At 46.5% G+C, this 23,559-nt stretch overlaps 1 protein-coding gene across 1 annotated transcript in view; it reads left to right on the plus strand.

Moving 5' to 3' along the window:
• The window catches only part of ERP44 (endoplasmic reticulum protein 44), a 77,707-nt gene extending 60,179 nt beyond the window's left edge, over positions 1-17,528 (plus strand). Inside the window, exons 9-12 of the mRNA XM_060247799.1 lie at positions 4,136-4,247; positions 7,706-7,847; positions 11,932-12,034; positions 16,997-17,528. Coding sequence (XP_060103782.1) covers positions 4,136-4,247; positions 7,706-7,847; positions 11,932-12,034; positions 16,997-17,098 — 459 coding nt within the window. The 3' untranslated portion in view covers positions 17,099-17,528. The remainder of the gene's footprint in view (positions 1-4,135; positions 4,248-7,705; positions 7,848-11,931; positions 12,035-16,996) is intronic.
• Positions 17,529-23,559: the final 6,031 nt, after the last annotated feature.

Raw genomic sequence — 23,559 nt, forward strand, 5'->3', positions numbered from 1 at the left:
AGGGGGGATGCCTTCATACAAACTTGGAAAGGAACACTCCACTACCTCTTTCCGCCCATTCCACTTATCACCAGAGTTCTACAGAAGATTCAGGTAGACCACACAAACTGCATCCTCATAACTCCATGGTGGCCGCGCCAACCCTGGTTTACGACCTTGCTGCTCCTGTCCAACAATCGACTAACCACTGTGAGTACCACTATCATTACGTTACGCTCTAACCCTTCATGTTCTTACAGGTCCAGCACCCACCTCCGAAGAAATGGCTCGCTAATCACCCATATGTGTGAATGCACAGAGACCACGAAGAAGATGGACAGGTTTCTTACCTGTAACTGGTGATCTTCGAGTGGTCATCTGTGCAATCACACAGACCCACCCAGCCTTCCCCGCTGCTGGAAGCTAGTAAGCACAGTTATTTCCACCTATCCGGCGGCGGGAAGAAACTGAGTGGCTAAGCACCTCCCCCTTGTCCAGGCATGCGCAGTAGCTGTCTCCTCCCAGGACAAGTGGGAGGCGCGCCAGATCTACGATCAAGATTGCTTTGAACTCTCCGAGGTCGGGGCCAATCCTGCGGATTACCCATATGTGTGATTGCACAGATGACCACTCGAAGATCACCAGTTACAGGTAAGAAACCTGTCCATCTCCAGGCAAGTTGCCAAATTCCACTTGGTAAAATTTCGCAATATGAAGCATGATCATGAGCATGTATAGTTTTTTGCTTATATGATATATTTTATATATATTAGACATTTTAGACTTACCTTAGATTTTGGGGTTGTTACATCTTATAAATGGTTTTTAAGGTTTTATGTGTATACATATGTTTTGTGCAGGAATTAAATCTCCTCAGTTTTAATAAGAATGTACTCTTACGTAGGGCTTTTTTGAGCAGGGACACAGTTCTGACTGGCTTGATGTCAGGGGGTGTGGCCTAATATGCAAATGAATTCCTGCTAGGTTTTTCCTACAAAAAAGCCATGTGCGAAACAACGGTGAGGTCATGGGGTGTGGGCTGTTATGCAAATGAGTTCCTGTTGCGCTTTTTCTACAAAAAAGCCCTGCTCCTTGTTAGTGGTCTTTGACTGCAAATAAAAACATTTGTTCACTTATTCACTAATTCATTCATTCACTCACTCATTGCAAATTTCTGCATTTTCCACCTCTGTGCCTATCTTCCAGCTTTAAGCAAACTATATTTGCACAATTTTAACAGAAAGGAAGAAGGCATTTTCATCCACCAATCTTGGTACCCAGCTCTGCAAAACACCCTACAGACTATAAATTGCAGAAAGTCTCAGAACAGCCAGCAAATTCCACAGAACAATCAGCACAGTCAACAACCATCTTCCTTATCTTCAAACCCTTTCCAACCTTCCCAGCAATTAACACAGAACAATGGTCACATTCAACAGCCAGTTTCCTTATCACTACCCTTCCAGGAAGCCCCACCAAACAATGGGCACATCCACAAACCAATTGCCCTCTCACCACACCCCCTCCAGCCTAGAAATAGCAGCTCTCCAGCAGCCCTGGCCCCACTCAATGCACAGCAGCCAAGAAGGTCTGAGCGCCTGCTCCGGCTGCAACGCCACTGAGGATGTTCTCCGCAGCTGAGAACGAAACGTCTGGAAGGAAAACTTTCTCCAGTAGAACATGGCACTTGATCCCGAAAGATTCTACAAACCCTAATGATGTTACCAGCCGTGTAAACCTGAAATCTTTGATATATTTGCATTGTACCTCCAATCCTGACTCCAATTGGCCCTTCTTCTTAACACCCCTCCCATCTTCTGACCTGGATATAAGGGCTGGTGGATCTTCATTCCTGTTTATATCTGACAGAGTGGGCTTTGCCTCATGAAAGCTTGTACTCTGTGGGAAATTTGTTGGTCTTTAAGGTGCTATGTAATTCAATACTTGCGCTGTATCTTTTGGAGAAGCTCACACCCAAACCAGCCATATCATTGCGTGGTTTGCCTCTCAGAGGGTTCTTGAATCTTCTGCTCTCCATTGCTTTGGTGTTCTGCAGGATATGTTTTCTGATTAAACCACTAGAATCAAGTATAAAACATCATTTTCAATGCCTGGTGGGTTGTAACAGGTGAACTTTCTAGTTTCTGGTTCACACCTGATAAGAAGAACCACCCTGCTGGATCAGAACAGTGGCCCATCTAGCCCAGTTTCCTGTCTCACATAGTGGCCAACCAGTTCCTCTGAAGGACCAACAACAAGGCATAGAGGCTGAGGCCTTTCCTCTGACGTTGCCTCTTTGCACTAACATTCAGGTGGGTTTCCTCCACCTCATCGGAAGAACTTAATCAGACTTCTAAAAATTGTTCCGAGATGGGTTTTTTTTTAAATTTGTTGTTTTGGGTGGAGAATGTTTGGTTAAAACAAAGACTGAAGTGTTACAAGTTCATTGAAACTAGAGAAATCTATCCTTAGTCAGTTGTCTTAGGAAAGTATCCAAGAACAGGCACAAAGTTGATCAGTACAAAGGTCCTGCGGTCTGTTCCGAAAACCATGAGAAGACATTGGATTTATATCCCGCCCTCCACTCTAGAGTCTCAGAGCGGCTCACAATCTCCTTTATCTCCCTCCCCCACAACAGACACCCTGTGAGGTAGATGAAGATATTGGATTTATATCCCGCCCTTTACCTTTCTCCCCCACAACAGACACCCTGTGAGGTAGAAGAAGATATTAGATTTATATCCTGCCCTCCACTCCGAAGAGTCTCAGAGCGGCTCACAATCTCCTTTACCTTCCTCCCCCACAACAGACACCCTGTGAGGTAGATGAAGATATTGGATTTATATCCCGCCCTCCACTCCAAAGAGTCTCAGAGCGGCTCACAATCTCCTTTACCTTTCTCCCCCACAACAGACACCCTGTGAGGTAGAAGAAGATATTAGATTTATATCCTGCCCTCCACTCCGAAGAGTCTCAGAGCGGCTCACAATCTCCTTTACCTTCCTCCCCCACAACAGACACCCTGTGAGGTAGATGAAGATATTGGATTTATATCCCGCCCTCCACTCCAAAGAGTCTCAGAGCGGCTCACAATCTCCTTTCCCTTCCTCCCCCACAACAGACACCCTGTGAGGTAGATGAAGATATTGGATTTATATCCCGCCCTCCACTCCAAAGAGTCTCAGAGCGGCTCACAATCTCCTTTACCTTCCTCCCCCACAGCAGACACCCTGTGAGGTAGATGAAGATATTGGATTTATATCCCGCCCTCCACTCCGAAGAGTCTCAGAGCGGCTCACAATCTCCTTTACTTTCCTCCCCCACAACAGACACCCTGTGAGGTAGATGAAGATATTGGATTTATATCCCGCCCTCCATTCAAGAGTCTCAGAGCGGCTCACAATCTCCATTACCTTCCTCCCCCACAACAGACACCCTGTGAGGTAGATGAAGATACTGGATTTATATCCCGCCCTCCACTCCGGAGAGTCTCAGAGCGGCTCACAATCTCCTTTACCTTCCTCCCCCACAACAAACACCCTGTGAGGTAGATGAAGATATTGGATTTGTATCCTGCCCTCCACTCCGAAGAGTCTCAGAGCGGCTCACAATCTCCTTTACCTTCCTCCCCACAACAGACACCCTGTGAGGTAGATGAAGATATTGGATTTATATCCTGCCCTCCACTCCGAAGAGTCTCAGAGCGGCTCACAATCTCCTTTATCTCCCTCCCCCACAACAGACACCCTGTGAGGTGGGTGGGGCTGAGAGGACTCTCACAGCAGCTGCCCTTTTTAGGACAACCTCTGCCAGAGCTATGGCTGACCCAAGGTCATTCCAGCAGTCTCAGAGCGGCTCACAATCTCCTTTCCCTTCCTCCCCCACAACAGACACCCTGTGAGGTGGGTGAGGCTGGAGAGAGCTCTCACAGCAGCTGCCCTTTCAAGGACAACCTCTGCCAGAGCTATGGCTGACCCGAGGCCATTCCAGCAGGTGCAAGTGGAGGAGTGGGGAATCAAACCCGGTTCTCCCAGATAAGAGTCTGCACACTTAACCACTACACCAAACTGGCTCTCTGAGCACTCCAAACTGAGCACAAGTAATACCTGGCAGAAACCTGAAGTTTGCTCTGTGCCTTATTTTTCTCTCTGCATAGGAACTGACAGAAGAAGGTCTCCCTTTCCTGATACTCTTCCATATGAAAGACGACACGGAGAGCTTAGAAAAGTTCCAGCAGGAAGTTGCACGGCAGTTGATCAGCGAAAAAGGTAGGCGTTGAGTTTGCCTTGCGTCTCCCATTGAATTAAACTTCTCCGTGCTTCTGGCCACAGTGAAGATACCCCATCAAGCAGCCATTAAGCCTCATTGGGCACAATGAACCTGGCTTGTCACTGGGTTAGTGTGCGTGACTTGCTCCTCTCTCTACACCTGGACCACAGCTCAGGAATCCAGGTTTAGAACTAACTCTGTTGGCCTGGGATGTGTAAATGTAAAGTTGGATGGCTGAACGCATACAGTTGCCCTGAATCAGACTTGCAGTGCATCATGGTCAGTAGTGTCTATCCAGTAGGGCTTTTTTTTTTGTAGCAGGAATGCCTTTGCATATAAGGTCACATACCCCTGAAGTAGCCAATCCTCCATGAGCTTATAGTAGGCCTTTTAAGAAGAGCCCTGTCAGCTCTTGGAGGATTGGCTATATCAGGGGTGTGTGGCCTAATATGCAAAGGAGTTCCTGCTACAAAAAAAAGCAGCTCTCCTGAATCAAGCTGTCTTTCACATCACCTCCTCCTGAATCCTTTTACCTGGGGATGCTGAGTATTGAACGTGGGACTTTACTGCATGCCAAGCAGATGCTCTGCCACTGAGCCACAGCTTTTTCCAGCTTAGAATTCTTAGAATCCTAGTATGTCAGGGAAAACTAGTTCTTTTTAAACTGCCTTGTAACCTCAGTGCCTTCAGCTGCAGCAAACTGGACATATTTTGGTGGGTCAGAATTTTAATTCTGGGTGGGTGGAGTGCTGGATCGCCTGAGCCTGAATTTAATGCCTGGCGTTGACAGTTTCCTAAGCTTGTGTTGCAGTTTCTGCCATCAGGCCGGCTGAAATTCTGTGCAAGGTGAATAGGAGCTGAGACTTCTTGATGGAAGTCAGTTGCTTCCAAGTAGAAGTACTTGCATTGCATTGATAGCGTCACCTGCTATCGCATTGGTCTCCCTTCCTGTCCAGCAAGCTTGCTCTGTGAACTTCCTGCTTTCAAGCCAACATACAGATGTGATTGTTTCCATGCCTGCAAGGCTGCTGCTGCATTCTTGAGATTGGCTCTAGAATTTTTTTTTTTAAAAAAAAATAGTGCCCCATCTGTAAATATTCCGGGATGCGCAGCTGTTACAAGGGGTTTCCCAGATATCAATGGGAAGTGAGACCAGCTTTCAGCGAAATCTTATCGATTTGTTGTAATGCGCAGTACATGGGGCTGCCCTTGAAGACTATCCAGAAGCTTTGGCTGCTGCAAAATGCAGTAAGCCCACTTGTTGTCAAGGCCCAGTCATCAGGATCTTATCTGTTCTGGGTCCAATTCAAGGTATTGGTGTCTTAGCAGGGGTGGCCCAACTGCGGCTCGGGAGCCACATGTGGCTCTTTCACACATCTTGTGCGGCTCTTGAAGCCCCCACCACCCCATGGGCCGGCTTGGAGAAGGCATTGTTCTTTTAAAACAAAGGGCTGTCTGGTGTAACAGATGCTAACTCCATGGAGAGCTGCCTCTGTGCTAGCAATATGTAGAACCTATTCGTGCTATTGTGATTAATGAGCTGTAGCGTTTGAGAGCGGTTGCCTTAGCACGGGTTACTAGTAACTGTCACGGCCCGTGGAAGTGGGAAACGAAACACGAGAATAGCCGGAATCATGTCGCCGCACCGGTTGAATAGCGGACTGCTGCCTTTAAGAAACATTACACGTCTTCACGGTGCCACCTGCGTCTGAAAGCTGAAGGTACAGCAGGAGAATGGTACCTTTCTTCAAGCATCCAGGACTGGGATTTCCAATTTATTTGGTTTATGAATTTGGACTGTGAGTTGGACTGAAAAGTTATATGAATTATGAATAAGAGTAATTACGAGTCAGTGCTGCATTGAGTGATTATAATATAATTATTGAAAATATAGTATACACAGCGTTTTTGTGTGCGTTTCTAATCTATGCTAGCAACGGCAGATGGGACAGTTCTTTCAACTTCTTTCACCTCAGCCTCCGCTTAAAACTCTGCACATTTGACTCTGAAGATGGGCATGTTGACTTACACAAGAGGAGACCGTGTAGTACAACAATAACAAGCAAAGCTCACGGCCAGTTACTGCAAAAAAAAAATTATATATTTTGAACAACTTACTAAAGTGCTTCTAAGTGCATAAATTGCATGCTCATATTTTATACGCTGTAAAAACAGTCACAATGCATGCAGACCCAAAAAAAGCAGAGCACATTTGCAGGTAAGCACAAGCTCTATAAGGCTCCGAGAACGCCAGCATTGATGCATCCAGAACGCCAGCACTGATGCATGACTCGAAGTGTAACCTGTGTTTGTATCACCATCTCGTTATTATATAAGCGCCTAAATAAGCTTGCTGGGAAACAGTGTGGATACCGGTCTGCTGTTGCGCTTTTCCACCGAATCACCGTGACTGGGCTACACGTGAATGCTGAGATCTGAGGACTGAGCTGTGCTCTTGTAGAGAAATAAGCTTTTTGTGAGACTTTATAGAGCTTGTGCTTACCTGCAAATGTGCTCTGCTTTTTTTGAGTCTGCATGCATTGTGACCGTTTTTACAGCGTATAAAATACGAGTATGCAATTTATGCACTTAGAAGCACTTTAATAAGTTGTTCAAAGTATAAAATATTTTTTGCAGTAATTGGCCACGAGCTTTGCTTGTTATTATTGGGCATATTGACTTAACAAGTACCTTTAACCACTTTTCAGCTCTTCCCCTCCCTCCAGCTTTGAGAAATAGCTGCAAGATCTCACAGTTACTTATTTAAAATATGTCTTCTCAGTACCCAAGGCCGGAGATAAAAATACAGATAATTAGTACATGCCTCCCCCTAAATAGTGCCTGAGTTGAACAAGGCAGGAAGTGATTCTTCTTCTTCTTCTTCTTCTTCTTCTTCTTCTTCTTCTTCTTCTTCTTCTTCTTCTTCTTCTTCTTCTTCTTCTTCTTCTTCTTCTTCTTCTTCTTCTTCTTCTTCTTCTTCTTCTTCTTCTTCTTCTTCTTCTTCTTCTTCTTCTTCTTCTTCTTCTTCTTCTTCTTCTCCTCCCCCTCCCCCTCCCCCTCCCCCTCCCCCTTCTCCCTTCTCCCTTCTCCCTTCTCCCTTCTCCCTTCTCCCTTCTCCCTTCTCCTGTAGTAGTTTATTTATATTCCGCCAATTCCCCCATGGGGGCTCAGAACGAAGTACATCGTAAGTGATAAAAGCGCAGTAACATCACAATAAAAACCAATTACAGTATTTAGTAAAAGTACAACAGGATGGTCCAGCAAGATGGTATAACAAAAAGGTACAGCAGAACAGCACAGTGGAATAGTACAGTAGGGGAAGCCAACCGATCGAATAGATAGCTTTACCTAGAGGCTTGTTTGTGCCGTTGTGTTGGTTAGCATGACTTCATTGAGTTGCGTGTCTCGCAGTTTTAAAGGGACCTAGATGTAAATTCACCTCTCCGCTTTTTTAAAGGTTCAATAAACTTTTTACACGCCGATTGCGATAAGTTCCGGCATCCGCTTCTCCACATCCAGAAGACTCCCGCAGATTGCCCTGTTATTGCTATTGACAGCTTTAGACATATGTACGTCTTCTCAGACTTCGGCGACTTGGCGTGAGTACCCTGTTCCTTCCGTCTCGACAGTCTGGTCTTCCAAAGAGGTCAGCGGTTGTGGGGAGGAACCCAAAGCCTTTTCAGATGGGTGAGCAAAACGCAACTAAACAAAGCCCTGCCAAGGCAGGGGAGGCTCGGGGTGTTTCTTAAAATACAACATACGATTGACAGTTGTGCGATTTTATGTTTTAAAAAATCACAAACACTGAAACGCATTGCCTGGGATCCAGAGAACCCCATATGCATGCCCAAATGGTTTCCGTCGCGTACACAGCCTGTACCAACGCCACTGTCCTGTTGCTCATTACAAGATTCTTCTCAGTGGGTCACCCAGTGTTCAGAAGTGGCTTTGAGAGGCTGTCGTGGGAGAAAAGTAGCCCTGAGCATCCCATCTGTTTGTGTGTTTGAAACGTACAGAGAGGAGCTCAGTGCCTTCAGGTGCAGCAAACTGGACCAGTTTGGTGGGTCAGAGTTTTAATCCTGGGTGAATGAAGTGCCGGATCCCTGAGCTTGAACTTAATGCCTCGCATGACAATTTCTTAAGCTTGTGTTGCAGTTTCTGCCATAGAGCTGGCTGAAATTCTGTGCAAGGTCAGAGCCTTTTTTTTTTTAAAGCAGGAATGGCTTGGTGTCAGGAAAGGTCCCCTGTGCAAGCACCAGTCGTATCCGACTCTGGGGTGACGTTGCTTTCACAACGTTTTCACAGCAGACTTCTTATGGGGTGGTTTGCCATTGCCTTCCCCAGTCGTCTACACTTTCCCCCCAGCAAGCTGGGTCCTCATTTTACCGACCTCGGAAGGATGGAAGGCTGAGTCAACTTCAAGCCAGCTACCTAAACCCAACTTCCACCGGGGATCGAACTCAGGTCGTGAGCTGAGCTTAGGACTGCAGTACTGCAGCTTTAACACTCTGCACCACGGGGGATCTTTTGGTGTCGGGGTGTGGCCTAATATGCAAATGAGCTCCTGCTGGCTTTTCCTACAAACAAGTCCTGTGTGAAACAATGGTGATGTCAGAGGGTGTGGCCTAATATGCAAATGAGTCCCTGCTTGGCTTTCTCCTACAAAAAAGGCCCTGTGCAAGGTTAAAAGGAACTGAGACTTGCTGAAGTTAATTGTTTCTAAGCAGGGCTTTTTTTTGTAACAGGAACTCCTTTGCATATTGGGCCACCCATCCCTGATGTAGCCAGTCTTCCAAGAGCTTGCTGTTGGAGGGTTGGCTACATCAGGAGTGTGTGGCCAAATATGCAAAGGAGCTCCTGCTACAAAAAAAGCTCTGTTTCCAAGTAATGTACTTAAGGTCCCATCTCCATAGCAATGATAGCATTACCTGCTATCACACTGGTCTTCATTCCTGCCCTGCGATCTCGCCCTGTAAGCTTCCTGCTTTCAAGCTTACGTCCATATTTAGAAAAGGAAGGAATAAAAGTTGTACTAAAGGGATCCAGTGGTAGATTTCCAGGGAGATCTAGGAAATGGAATTATTTCAGGTGCTTCTGAAGGAACAATTCAGGGAGGGAGCAAGACCTGCAGTGAGAGGGAGGGCCTCAGGTGTTGCTGAGAAGGAGGTTGGATTTATATACCCTGCCCTTCACTACCCGAAGGAGTCTCAGAGCGGCTTACAATCTCCTTTCCCTTCTCCTCTCCACAACAGACACCCTGTGACATAAGTGGAGCTGAATGAGTTCTAACAGAAACTGCTCTTGAGAGGAACAGCTCTGCAAGAACCTGTGACTGACTCAAGGTCACATCAGCAAGTGCATGTGGAGGAGTGGGGAATCAAACCTGGTTCTCCCAGATAAGAGTCCGCACACTTAACTACTACACATCAGAACGTAAGAGAAGCCATGTTGGATCGGGCCAATGGTCCAACACTCTGTGGCACACAGTGGCCAAAAACCAAGTGCCATTAGGAAGTTCCCAGTGGGCCAGGACACCAGAAGCCCTCCCACTGTGTCCCCCCCAAGCACCCAGAATACAGAGCATCACTGCTCCAGACAGAGAGTTCCATCTACACCTTGTGGCTAATAGCCACTGATGGACCTCTGCTCCATATGCTTATCCAATCCCCTCTTGAAGCTGTCTATGCTTGTCGCCGCCACCACCTCCAGTGGCAGTGACTCCCATGTGTTAATCACCCTGTGGGTGAAGAAGGACTGCTCAGCAATTTTGTTGAATATCCGCAAGTTCTTGTATTGTGAGAAAGGGAGAAAAGTATTTCTTTCTCTACCTTCTCTGTCCCATGCATAGTCTTGTAAACTACATCAAACCAACTATAAAGCAAATGCAGCCTGTGCCTGGGATATTAGTATGGGTGGTCTCTTGACCTCCTTGGTCCTTCTCTCTCCCAAAGAGCATTTGCAGCGGCAAAGAGCGCTTCCCTGTTTGCATGTACAATGTGTCCTCTTCAATGCTCCATTTCTGTTTCCCTGCCGTCATGCTGCCACAAGAAACAATCGACTCTTCTCCTGAGATGATTTCTGAATGGCTCCAGCCCCCATCTTGCCACCTCCTCCTGATGTTCAGCGTTCTGAACATCTGACATGTCCGAATTACAGGAGGCCGGCTGCAGCGTCCCCAATTCTAATTCTTCGGCGCCGAGAGGCGGTAGATGATCTCCGATGCAATTTAAATGGCCATCCCTTCAGTGTTCATCTCTGATGTCGGCGCAATTACTCAGGCCCCGGAGAAGCTTTCAAAGGCGCTTTCTGTCAATACCGGCTACCTGACAGTCATTTGTATTTGTAAACTGTGCATTTGGCACCTGCTGTGCTCTGCTGCCGCAATTGTGGCGGAGGGAGCACACAATGAAGTTATCGGGCGGCCCAGCGCGTTGGGAATTAATAAGGGAAGAAAGGCTTGCTGTGCCCTCAGGAGATCAGAAGGAAGAAAAAAGCCGCGGGTAGGGTAGCTTCCCCCTAGACCCTGCTCTGGCTCTCGGTCCCACATTATTGACTTAAACAAACAAACAAAAAAGATATCTCCAGCAAAGGAAGTATGACCTACGTGCTTTGAAATGTTTTTAGTTTAGATGTTGTTTATAGTGGAATGTGGGGGGTTTTGGGGTGTGCAATTTTTATCATTTTTATTTTAAAAAAACCCAAAACAATATAGCAGCGGTGGCCAAACTGTGGCTCGGGAGCCACATGTGGCTCTTTCGCACATATTGTGTGGCTCTTGAAGGCCCCCACCGTCCTGTCAGCTGGCTTGAAGAAGGCACTTCTCTCTTTAAATCGTTTTGCCAAGCCAGCCAGCGGCTTGGAGAATATGTTTAAAGTTGCTTTCTTTTCATCTTTCTCTCCCCCCCCATCTATTTGCCTTCCTTCCTTCCTTGCAGATCTCAAACATCTGACGTTTATGTCTTGTGGCTCTCAAACATCTGACATTTATTCTTTGTGGCTGTTACATTAAGCAAGTTTGGCCACCCCTGGAATATAGAGTATGCAAAGACAACAATTGTGTTTGAAGGAAAGGAAAGGTCCCCTGTGCAAGCACCAGTCGTTTCTGACTCTGGGGTGGCATTGCTTTCACAACGTTTTCACGGCAGGCTTTTTACAGGGTGGTTTGCCATTGCCTTCCCCAGTCATCTACACTTTCCCCCCAGCAAGCTGGGGACTCATTTTACTGACCTCGAAAGGATGGAAGGCTGGGTCAACCTCGAGCCGGCTACCTGAAAACCCAGCTTCCGCTGGGATCAAACTCAGGTCATGTGCAGAGCTTAGGACTGCAGTACTACAGCTTTAACACTCTGCGTCACAGGGCTGTTTGAAAGGCTGCCTTTATTATAATTCGTGGTTCCCCTTTGCCTTCGCCTCAGCCCCTTTTGTATTGTTGGTGCCAAAAAAAAAAAAGGAAAAACAAACAATTGCAAAGGCCAATGAAAGCCTGAGTATAAATTGAGAAAAAGTAAAACAAAAAACCAGGAAAAGGTGGCAATGGGAGCAGGCACAGATGCCTTACTGCTGAGTGACTTCTCTGGTTGTGTCTCCCCCCCCCCCCCCCCCAGTTCCGCATAATGATGCTCGGGATGCTTTTTTGTTCCATTGTCATTTGGATGCTTCCATTTTTGTTTTGCTTGTTTGCAGCGTTCCGGGTAAACTCAAGCAGTTTGTACTAGATTTACACTCCGGAAAGCTGCACAGGGAGTTTCATCATGGCCCAGATCCAACCGATGCAGTGCCTGGTCAGGTAAGGAAGAAAGCACTTGCAGACTTCTGAGAACCTTGCAGTGGGTGGCTGTGAGGAAATCTTTGATTTTTCAAGTACGGATATAGAGTGGCTTAGAAAAATGCTTACAGTTCTGCAGTAGATAAATCATTATGCACTTTATAATATGAAAAATGAACCTGAGCACTGCATATTCATGGTAACCGGTTACCTATCAAATCTAGCATGTTTCAAAGAAACATGCACACCCTCCATAAAGTGTGCACCTTTTCTGACACCTGTTGAGTCCAAACATGTCATGAGGATGCCATCATAGGGAGGGACGGTGGCTCAGTGGTAGAGCATCTGCTTGGGAAGCAGAGGGTCCCAGGTTCAATCCCTGGCATCTCCAAAAAAGGGTCCAGGCAAATAGGTGTGAAAAACCTCAGCTGGAGACCCTGGAGAGCCGCTGCCAGTCTGAGAAGACAATACTGACTTTGATGGGCCAAGGGTCTGATTCGGTATAAGGCAGCTTCATATGTTCATGTTCATATGAGGATGGCCAAATACCTCGCCTATTTGGAGGTGCCCTCTTATAGAAAAGCCTTTACTTTGGTTCAGTGTGCAGTTATTCTTTCAAAGGTGCTAGATGGGAAATATAAGAAGATTCCATATGAAGACAGATGTTGCCCTTGCTTCATTGGAGACGTGGAATCAATGATCCACATGTTCTTTCGATGTCCATTCCATCAAGTATATAGGGATAAGTTTATTTCCCCATTTTTAGACAGAACAATAGCTGATGCAGACAAGGTCTGCCTGGGGAAACTTTCAGCTGATGAAAATCCGCTTATCTCCAGACAAACAGCTCAATTCTGTGTTACCGTTTGGTAAAATTCCACAATAACAAACACGATTCTGTATGATTTGTATGCCCTGCCTGAATGGTGTGTTTTATATGATCTTATAGACGTTTGATATTTGACATTCTGGACTTAGACTTTTTGGATTCTTATAAGGTTTGAAGATTTCTATGATCAAATATACTCCTTGGAATATTTTTGGTGGTTTTAATAAGGTATTTAATAACGAATTATGGTTAATCGCCTGTGGCTTGTAAATAATTGTCTTTGACTAAACATAAAATATTCATTCATTCCATAAAAGTGTATTTTTCAAGGCCCTGCCATGTTGTTGGCGTCTGGGCTGTTGCCTTCCACAACAGCGGCATTCTCTAACCAGTTTGGTGTAGTGGTTAGGTGTGTGGACTCTTATCTGGCAGAACCGGGTTTGATTCCCCACTCCTCCACTTACAGCTGCTAGCATGGCCTTGGGTCAGCCATAGCCCTGGCAGAGGTTGTCCTTGAAAGGGCAGCTGCTGGGAGAGCCTCTCAGCCCCACCCACCTCACAGGGTGTCTGTTGTGGGGGAGGAAGGTAAAGGAGATTGTGAGCTGCTCTGAGACTCTTCGGAGTGGAGGGCGGGATACAAATCCAATATCTTCATCTACCTCACAGGGTGTCTGTTGTGGGGGAGGAAGGGAAAGGAGATTGTGAGCCGCTCTGAGACTCTTCGGAGTGGAGGGCGGGATATAAATCCAATATCTTTATCTACCTCACAGGGTGTCTGTTGTGGGGGAGGAAGGTAAAGGAGATTGTGAGCCGCTCTGAGACTCTTTGGAATGGAGGGCGGGATACAAATCCAATATCTTCATCTACCTCACAGGGTGTCTGTTGTGGCGGAGGAAGGGAAAGGAGATTGTGAGCCGCTCTGAGACTCTTCGGAGTGGAGGGCGGGATATAAATCCAATATCTTCATCTACCTCACAGGGTGTCTGTTGTGGCGGAGGAAGGGAAAGGAGATTGTGAGCCGCACTGAGACTCTTCGGAGTGGAGGGCGGGATATAAATCCAATATCTTCATCTACCTCACAGGGTGTCTGTTGTGGGGGAGGAAGGGAAAGGAGATTGTGAGCCGCTCTGAGACTCTTCAGAGTGGAGGGCGGGATTTAAATCCAATATCTTCATCTACCTCACAGGGTGTCTGTTGTGGCGGAGGAAGGGAAAGGAGATTGTGAGCCACTCTGAGACTCTTCAGAGTGGAGGGTGGGATATAAATCCAGTATCTTCATCTACCACACAGGGTGTCTGTTGTGGGGGGGGGGAGGTAAAGGAGATTGTGAGCCGTTCTGAGACTCTTCGGAGTGGAGGGCGGGATATAAATCCAATATCTTCATCTACCTCACAGGGTGTCTGTTGTGGGGGAGGAAGGGAAAGGAGATTGTGAGCCGCTCTGAGACTCTTCGGAGTGGAGGGCGGGATATAAATCCAATATCTTCTAACTTAGTATTTCTATTGAACAAAGTTGGAGCCCAGTGGCACCTTTAAGACCAACGAAGTTTTATTCAGAATGTAAGCTTTCGTATCCGTGCATACGTCATCAGACAATAGAATGGGGTACAGTTTCTATTGAGGTTGTCCAGCAAAGACCTCCCAGCTCTGCTTCCTGAGTGAAACTGGTGGTGCCAGGACTCAGTCCATGGACAGCGTACGATCCACTGCTGTCCCCACTGCTCTTCTTGATCTTGGGAATCAGGAAACGGGCGTTTAGAAAGGCATAGCAGCCTCAGGGGAAGTCAGTGTGTTTTTTTTTCCTGTGGCCCATTATTTTCAGGATGCTTTGCATCTCCATTTTAATTGGGAAGGAAACATTGCATCTTTTCATGATGGAGACATTGCATCTTTCCATCGTTGCCTGTTGATACCACTGGAAAAGAACAAGAGTCCTGTAGCACCTTGAAGGCTAGCAGAATTTGTGGCAGGCCGTGAGCTTTCATGAGTCAATGCTCACCTCTTCAGATATTTCTATTTATGCAAGTTGATTAAAATGTGGAATTTGCTGCCAGAAGACGTAGTGATGAACATAAGAGAAGCCATGTTGGATCAGGCCAATGGTCCATCCAGTCCAACACTCTGTGTCACAGAAGAACATAAGAGAAGCCCTGTTGGATCAGGCCAATGGCCCATCCAGTCCAACACTCTGTGTCACATAAGAGAAGCCATGTTGGATCAGGCCAATGGCCCATCCAGTCCAACACTCTGTGTCACTTAAGAACATAAGAGAAGCCATGCTGGATCAGGCCAATGGCCCATCCAGTCCAACACTCTGTGTCACAGAAGAACATAAGAGAAGCCATGTTGGATCAGGCCAATGGTCCATCCAGTCCAACACTCTGTGTCACAGAAGAACATAAGAGAAGCCATGTTGGATCAGGCCAACGGTCCATCCAGTTCAACACTCTGTGTCACACAGTCACCAAAACCAGATGCCATCAGGAGGTCCACCAGTAGACCTCCTAGGACCAGGACACTAGAAGCCCTCCCACTGTGCCCCCGCCCCGAAACACCTAGAATACAGAGCATCACTGTTTCAACAATACGCTGTGGCTAATAGCCACTGATGAACCTCTGCTCCATATGTATCTCCAATAGCCACAGGTATAGATAGCTTTAAAAAGGGATTTGAGACTCATGGAGAACAGCTCTGTCAATGGATACAAGCCATGGTGAGGCAGTCAACCTCTGGATCCCAGTGCCAGGAGGCAACATCAGGGGAAGGAGCTGCTCCTCCGTGCACTCTTGTTGGACCTCCAGAGAAATTGGTTGGCTGCCATGTGAGACAGGATGCTGGACTTACATGGACCACTGGTCTGATCCAGCCAGGGCTCTTCTGATGTTGTGGAATACAACTTGGTTGCCATAGAAATTTAGCGGGAAATGCTTCTAGGAGGCACATGAGAGAAGGTTTTTTTCAATGGCTGCTCAACAATCATGGAACAACTTTCCCAGGGAAGTGCGCCTGGTCCCATCAGTCTTCAGGACGCATTTGAAGACCTTAGAAGAAGGAAGAATAAGATGCTATTGGATTTATATCCCGCCCTATACTCTAAATCTCAGAGACTCAGAGCAGTTTACAATCTCCTATAGCTTCTCCTCCTACAACAGACACCCTGTGAGGTGGGTGGGCTGAGAGAGCTCTCACAGCAGCTGCCCTTTCAAGGACAACCTCTGCCAGAGCTATGGCTGACCCAAGGCCATTCCAGCAGGTGCAAGTGGAGGAGTGGGGAATCAAACCCGGTTCTCCCAGATAAGAGTCCATGCACTTAACCACTATACCAAACTGGCTGTCTTAGGACTGCATTTGACCTTTTTTTTTGCTGTCAAGGCACAGCCAACTTATGATGACCTCGTAGGGTTTTTCAAGGCAAGAGATGTTCAGAGGTGGTTTACCATCTTCTTCGGTGAACTTCCATCCAAGTACCAAACCCTGCTTGGTTTTTGATTCTTGAACTGGGTACTTTCTGGTTAGCAGAAGTCTGTGCCACTATGTTGCATGAGCTTCCGATAATAATCGCCGCACCTCAAAAAGGATATTATAGCATTGGAGAAAGTCCAGAAAAGGGCAACTAGAATGATTAAAGGGCTGGAACACTTTCCCTATGAAGAAAGGTTGAAACGCTTGGGACTCTTTAGCTTGGAGAAACGTCGACTGCGGGGTGACATGATAGAGGTTTACAAGATAATGCATGGGATGGAGAAAGTAGAGAAAGAAGTACTTTTCTCCCTTTCTCACAATACAAGAACTCGTGGGCATTTGATGAAATTGCTGAGCAGCCAGGTTAAAACGGATAAAAGGAAGTACTTCTTCACCCAAAGGGTGATTGGCATGTGGAATTCACTGCCACGGGAGGTGGTGGCAGCCACAAGCATAGCCACCTTCAAGAGGGGTTTAGATAAAAATATGGAGCAGAGGTCCATCAGTGGCTATTAGCCACAGTGTATATATAAATTTTTTTGCCACTGTGTGACACAGAGTGTTGGACTGGATGGGCCATTGGCCTGATCCAACATGGCTTCTCTTATGTTCTTAATTAGCAATAGTTGAGCAAATAAATGTGTGAAAGAGGAGTGTAGCTTCCCTTAAAATATGATTTTGTTCTTTTTCAGCCTCTTCAGGATATAGCAAGTAGCCCTCCGGAGAGTTCCTTCCAGAAGCTAGCACCCAGCGAACATAGGTATACCTTATTGCGGGAGAAAGACGAACTCTGAGACTTGGCGACCATCTCGTGAGCCTTTCAGACAGCAGCAATGACTCCTGTGGGGTGGAAATAGGAAACCTCTATTTTCATAAATTCTGTGTATTTTTTTATTTTGATTTTGATTTTTGGCTCCCTGGGGTTTGTAAATATATGTGGGTCATTTGGGGGACAGCATCTTTTCCAAAGTTCTGCTGCTGCTGCAAATTGTTCTGTAAAACTTTTCTAATCCAAAATGAAGGTGTCGAGAGTGCCGGCGAGAGGCTGTTCACTTTGCACTGTTCCCCCCCGACAAACTGGACTCCTGGGTTTCCGTTGATGTAATTTGGTAGTCTGGCCACCGTTTCTTCCTCCTCCGTATGAACATCGTTTGGTTGTCCATTTGTTACTGAAGGGATATTCTGGATACTTGGGAGGGGGAATAAAATTACCATTTTACAGAATTTGCGTAGCGCCTTCCTTACTGTGTATTGAAAATGTGGGAAACTGAGCTAAGCTGTTTCAAGTTAAATTAACCTTCCAGGTTAATTCCAGAGGGCTAGTTGTGTTACTGTGTTGCAGCCAAGATAATAGTGTCGGTTGTGGTACCCAGGGGTAGAATTCTAGTAGGAGCTCCTTTGCATATTAGGCCACACACCCCTGATGTAGCCAATCCTCCTGGAGCTTCCAGTAGGCCCTGTACTGAGAGCCTTGTAAGGAATTCTAGCAGGACCTCCTTTGCATATTAGGCCACACACCCCTGATGTAGCCAATCCTCCTGAAGCTTCCAGTAGGCCCTGTACTGAGAGCCTTGTAAGGAATTCTAGCAGGAGCTCCTTTGCATATTAGGCCACACACCCCTGATGTAGCCAATCCTCCTGGAGCTTCCAGTAGGCCCTGTACTGAGAACCTTGTAAGGAATTCTAGCAGGACCTCCTTTGCATATTAGGCCACACACCCCTGATGTAGCCAATCCTCCTGGAGCTTCCAGTAGGCCCTGTACTGAGAGCCTTGTAAGGAATTCTAGCAGGAGCTCCTTTGCATATTAGGCCACACACCCCTGATGTAGCCAATCCTCCTGGAGCTTCCAGTAGGCCCTGTACTGAGAGCCTTGTAAGGAATTCTAGCAGGACCTCCTTTGCCATTTTAGGCACACACCCCTGATGTAGCCAATCCTCCTGGAGCTTCCAGTAGGCCCTGTACTGAGAGCCTTGTAAGGAATTCTAGCAGGACCTCCTTTGCATATTAGGCCACACACCCCTGATGTAGCCAATCCTCCTGGAGCTTCCAGTAGGCCCTGTACTGAGAGCCTTGTAAGGAATTCTAGCAGGACTGCATATTAGGCCACACACCCCTGATGTAGCCAATCCTCCGAGAGCTTACAAAAAAGAGCCTTGTATGCTAGAATTCCACCCCCGGTGGCACCTAAGAGACTAGCAAATCAATTGAATCACAGTTGTCATATATCTCCCCCCACCACCACTTGACCATGTCAGAGGACTGTCAGTAATGTCAGCTATACCATTACAGGCTCATTTACCTGCACATCCTCTAACGCGGGGGTCCCCAGCCTTTATGAACCCACAAGCACCATTTGATTCTTGACATAGGATGGCAGGTGCAACACCAAAACGGCCTCCATAGGAGGTGGAGCCAGCCACAAAATGGCCACCATGGGAGGCAGAGTAACACACACACAAAAATCCTAAGTACACTGTGGAAGAGGAATGAGAGAGAATAAGAACAATACTGTGGACTTGTCTTAGCAGTAGTATGTGCAAAAAGGGTCTAGGGGTCTTAGTAGACCAGGGATCCCCAACCACCGGGCCGTGGACCGGTCCTAGTCCATGGCCTGTTAGCAACCAGGCCGCGGAGTGAGGCAGAGACCTTCACCTACTCCTCATTTAAAGATCCGTATGGGGGGGGCAGGGAGAAGGTGTGGGCAGCCTGGGACAGCAAAACCCCCAGCACCCTCACCCCACTGGTCCATGGAAAAATTGTCATTCACAAAACCAGTCCCTGGTGCCAAAAAAGTTGGGGGCCACTGTAGTAGACCATACGCCGAACATGGGTCAGCAGTATGATGTGGTGGCTAAAAAGGCAAATGGAATTATGGGCTGTGTCAACAAGTATAATGTCCAGATCATGTGAAGTGATGGTATCACGTTCCTCTGGTAAGACCTCACCTGGAGTAGTGTGTTCAGTTTTGGGCACCACATTTTAAGAAGGATATAGACAAGCTAGAATGGGTCTAAAGGAGGGCGACGAAGATGGTGAGGGGTCTGGAGATCAAGTCCTATGAAGAAAGGTTGAAGGAGCTGGGCCTGTTTAGCCTGGAGAGGAGGCAGCTGAGAGGTGATACTTGAAGGGCTGTCATATAGAGGATGGTGTGGAATTTTTGTGGCCCCACAAGGTAGGACCAGAACCAACAGATTGAAATTAAATCCAAAGAGTTTCCGGCTCAACATTAGGAAGAACATCCTGACCGTTATAGTGGTTCCACAGTGGAACAGACTTCCTCAGGAGGAGATGGGCTCTCCTTCCTTGGAGGTTTTTAAACAGAGGCTAGGTGGCCATCTGTCAGCGATGAAGATCCTGTGAATTTCGGGGGAGGTGTTTGTGAGTTTCCTGCATTGTGCAGGGGGTTGGACTAGATGACCCTGGAGGTTCCTTCGAACTCTGATTCTGATTCTATGTTGGTGGCACCTACTGCCAAACAACATTATTTTTATCTCTCCAGCCGATCAGATTGTCAGTGGCTAATCGGAAACTTGCTGGGAAGGAGCCCCACCCGCTTTCGAAAACACTTGGTGCCATGACAGGAACTGATGTGCCCCGTGTTTGAGGCACTCGTGTGTGAGCATCGTCCTGCTGTTTTCATTGGCTCAACTGCATGCTGTCCACAGAAGTCTAAATGGACACAAACAAGGCATGAAAATGGGAAACAGAAGCAGGTTGCAGAACGTCAACAGAAGTATTGCAAAGAATGACTCCCATGAGAAACAGCTCAGTTGGGATCAATTCTGCATATGCTTTCCATCCTACTTGAGCTCAACAGGGACTCGGGGAGGTTAACCGATGAGAAAGAATAGTTGTCCCTCATGAAAGGGTTATGTACGCTATCCAGATTTATCTGACATCACCAATCCATCAACAGTAGGGAGTGGCCGGTGTTGAGTGAATCGCTTTCCGTTTTGACAAGATCTCCGTTTCCCATGTGTTTGCTGCATTATGATCTTGCTCACCTTGGGGAACAGGGCCTTCTAACTTCTTCGGTTCTTTGCAGCTTTGGTTATATCTCTGCCAATTGAAAGTAAACCTTCATTCATCTAACAAAGTGGACTTCGGCTCACAACACAGCCTATGCCATGATGTTTTTGTCAGCTTGTAAGGCACCGCAAGACTTTGCATTGTTCTCCAAGTTACTTGCGTGTCAAGGCAAAGGAAGCTGCTGTCAGAAGACCATTTTGATAAATAAAAATCCACCCAGCTTAACTATTTTTAAAAAAGAAGGTAACAGGAAAGCCAAAGATTTGAACTTTAAGAAGTAAGAAATTTGGAAACTGGAAGTTCATCACAACAGGAAAAGCTGAAAATGGGGACTAGTATTTTATATATCAGTATTGTGTTGTTTACTCATTAAGAAAGAGAAATGTTGGTACAGATGTTTTCAGAATTGTAAAATGTATGCTTTTTCAGATAAAATGTTACACATGGTAGGTTTAGAAACTCCATTGTGCTACCTTATTTTTACAATTGCTATAAATTGTATCTTGCAAATATTTAGAAAGTGGAAAGACCAAAAAAAAAAAGATTAGTTAAGACTTAAGTATTCCATACTCTCTGGCTTCAAGGAAAGAAATTATTCAAGTGCTCATTTCTGTTGCTGGGCAGGGGTGTTGTTCCAGCCTTTTTAAAATACTAGTACAATAATTAATTCATTTAGAAAATAGCGACTAGTTTATAAAGGGCCTTTGTATTCCATTTGATATGCCAATAACTACTACCATTTGAGTCCAGTGGCACCTTTAAGACCAACAAAGTTGGTCATCTAATCCAACCCCCTGCAGAATGCAGGAAACTCACAAACACCTCCCCCTAAACTCATAGGATCTGTATTGCTGTCAGTTGGCCATCTAGCCTCTGTTTAAAAACCTCCAAGGAAGGAGAACCTACCACCTCCTGAGGAAGCCTGTTCCACTAAGGAACCGCTCTAACGATCAGGAAGTTCTTCCTAATGTTGAGCCGGAAACTCTTGATTTAATTTCAACCTATTGGTTCTGGGCCTACCTTCTGGGGCCACAAAAACAATTCCACACCATCCTCTAGATGACAGCCCTTCAAGTACTTGAAGGTGGTGATCCTCTCACCTCTCAGCCGCCTCCTCTCCAGGCTAAACATCCCCAGCTCCTTCAGGCTTTCTTCACATGACTTGGTCTCCTGATTAAAGGACATGGTTTTCTTGATATGCCTCCACGTGAGGAGAAGGTGGGCAGGGGTTATGCAGGGGTGCATGAAACTGCCTTACGTGAGCTCTGCCATGACAGCCGTGCTCGTCCAAGCAGGGCCCTCTGCAAGCAGGCAAAATCAACTAACGCCCATACACGCGCTTTCTTCCACTGTGGCTTCCGCCTTGTGGGATGAAAGAAGCAATCCCTGGCATCTCCAAAAAAGGGTCCAGGCAAATAAGTGTGAAAATCTCAGCTTGAGACCCTGGAGAGCCGCTGCCAGTCTGAGAAGACAATACTGACTTTGATGGACCGAGGGTCTGATTCAGTATAAGGCAGCTTCGTATGTTCTCCTGGCCTTCCGCAAACTGCAAAACTGAATTGTTCAAGAGGACCTTTCTGCACAGGTAATTACGGTTGCAACTGTATGCGACGGTTTGCAAACTTTGTTGGATAAATGATTAAGGATTGTGGTCTGTACTGCTGTGTATAAGCCACTGTAAGTAGGAGCCTATTGTGTTAATTTCTGTACTGCTTAATGTGCCATGTTAATACTTATAACCATATTCCAGGCCTACCTTTTAGATTCCTGGTTGCTTCCAAGCTCGTACAATCCCAGTGCATATTTCATTGAATGTCCCATTTTGTTGATTGTATTGACTCGCTCTGTTTAATCCACTTTGAGTCCCTTTGAGAAAGGTAGACTATAAATAAGGTAAGAAAATAAAATAAAACCAGACCACTGGTTTATCAAGGTCAAGACTGCCTATCCAGACTAGCAGCTGCTCTCCAGGGTCTCAGGCAGAGGTCTTTTACACCACCTACTAAAAGGTAAAGGTAGTCCCCTGTGCAAGCACCAGTCGTTTCTGACTCTGGGGTGACGTTGCATCACAACGTTTTCACAACAGACTTTTTGTTATGGGGTGGTTTGCCGTTGCCTTCCCCAGTCATCTACACTTTCCCCCCCAGCAAGCTGGGTCCTCATTTTCCCAACCTCGGAAGGATGGAAGGCTGAGCGAACCTCGAGCCGGCTACCTGAACCCAGCTTCCGTCGAGATCAAACTCAGGTCGTGAGCAGAGAGCTCAGACTGCAGTACTGCAGCTTACCACTCTGTGTCACGGGGCTCCTATCAGTAATGATCATCATCACTTACTACCTGAACCCTAAATGGAGATGCTGGGGATTGAACCTGGGACCTTCTGCATGCCAAAGAGATGCTTTGCCACTGAGCCACAGGGGTTCAGAGGAGCAGCTAAGCTATTGCACAGTACCAATCTCTCCCCCCCTGCACCTCTGCACACTTGCTTTGCAGCATTGAAGTGGGAAATGGGATTCCCACACTTGAGTTTGTTGGTCATTTTGACTTGGAGGACTAATAAAGCAAAACAGGTGCCCTCTCCAAATATTTTAAGCCAGGGGTGTTGAAATCATTTATTATGAAGCACAGATCTGACATAAATGAGACCTTGCCAGGCTGAGCTGGGCTGGACCATGTGTGCACCTATTTAAGATTAGCAGTGATATAAACTTTTTAAAGGACATAAACACAACTAAAGATTAAAAACCTTGAAATAAAACATGCTTAAAACATTAGCACTTGTTGGTCTTAAAGGTGCTTTCTTTGTATTTCTCCCAGGGAACTGGGCAAAGGAAGCTCTGGTTCTTCCCCTCCTCCTTTAGGGGACCAGGACGGAGAGAAGGCTCAGCCAATGGAGACTTTGCTCTGTAGCTCCTGTGCAATTGAGTCCAGAGGAAAACAAGTTGAGATGCAGAAGGAAGCAGAGGGAGAAGGAAGCAGACATGAGCTAGTTGCTTGGGGGCCTGATAGGAGCCCTCCGGGGGCCTGATTCAGCCCCCGAACTGCATGTTTGACACCCCTGGTCTAAGCATTTAAGTTTTACTTGTGCGTTTCTGGGGAGGGCTGTGGTTCATCAATCCCCAACACCTCCAATTAAAAAGGACCAGGCAGCAAATGATACAAAAGATCTTGGCCTGAGACCATGTCTGAATAGTCAGTTCTGATCAGTATTTCCTCTAAGCTGAACT

Source organism: Heteronotia binoei, chromosome 10, assembly GCF_032191835.1.
Source record: "Heteronotia binoei isolate CCM8104 ecotype False Entrance Well chromosome 10, APGP_CSIRO_Hbin_v1, whole genome shotgun sequence".
In the NCBI taxonomy this organism is placed as follows: domain Eukaryota; kingdom Metazoa; phylum Chordata; class Lepidosauria; order Squamata; family Gekkonidae; genus Heteronotia; species Heteronotia binoei.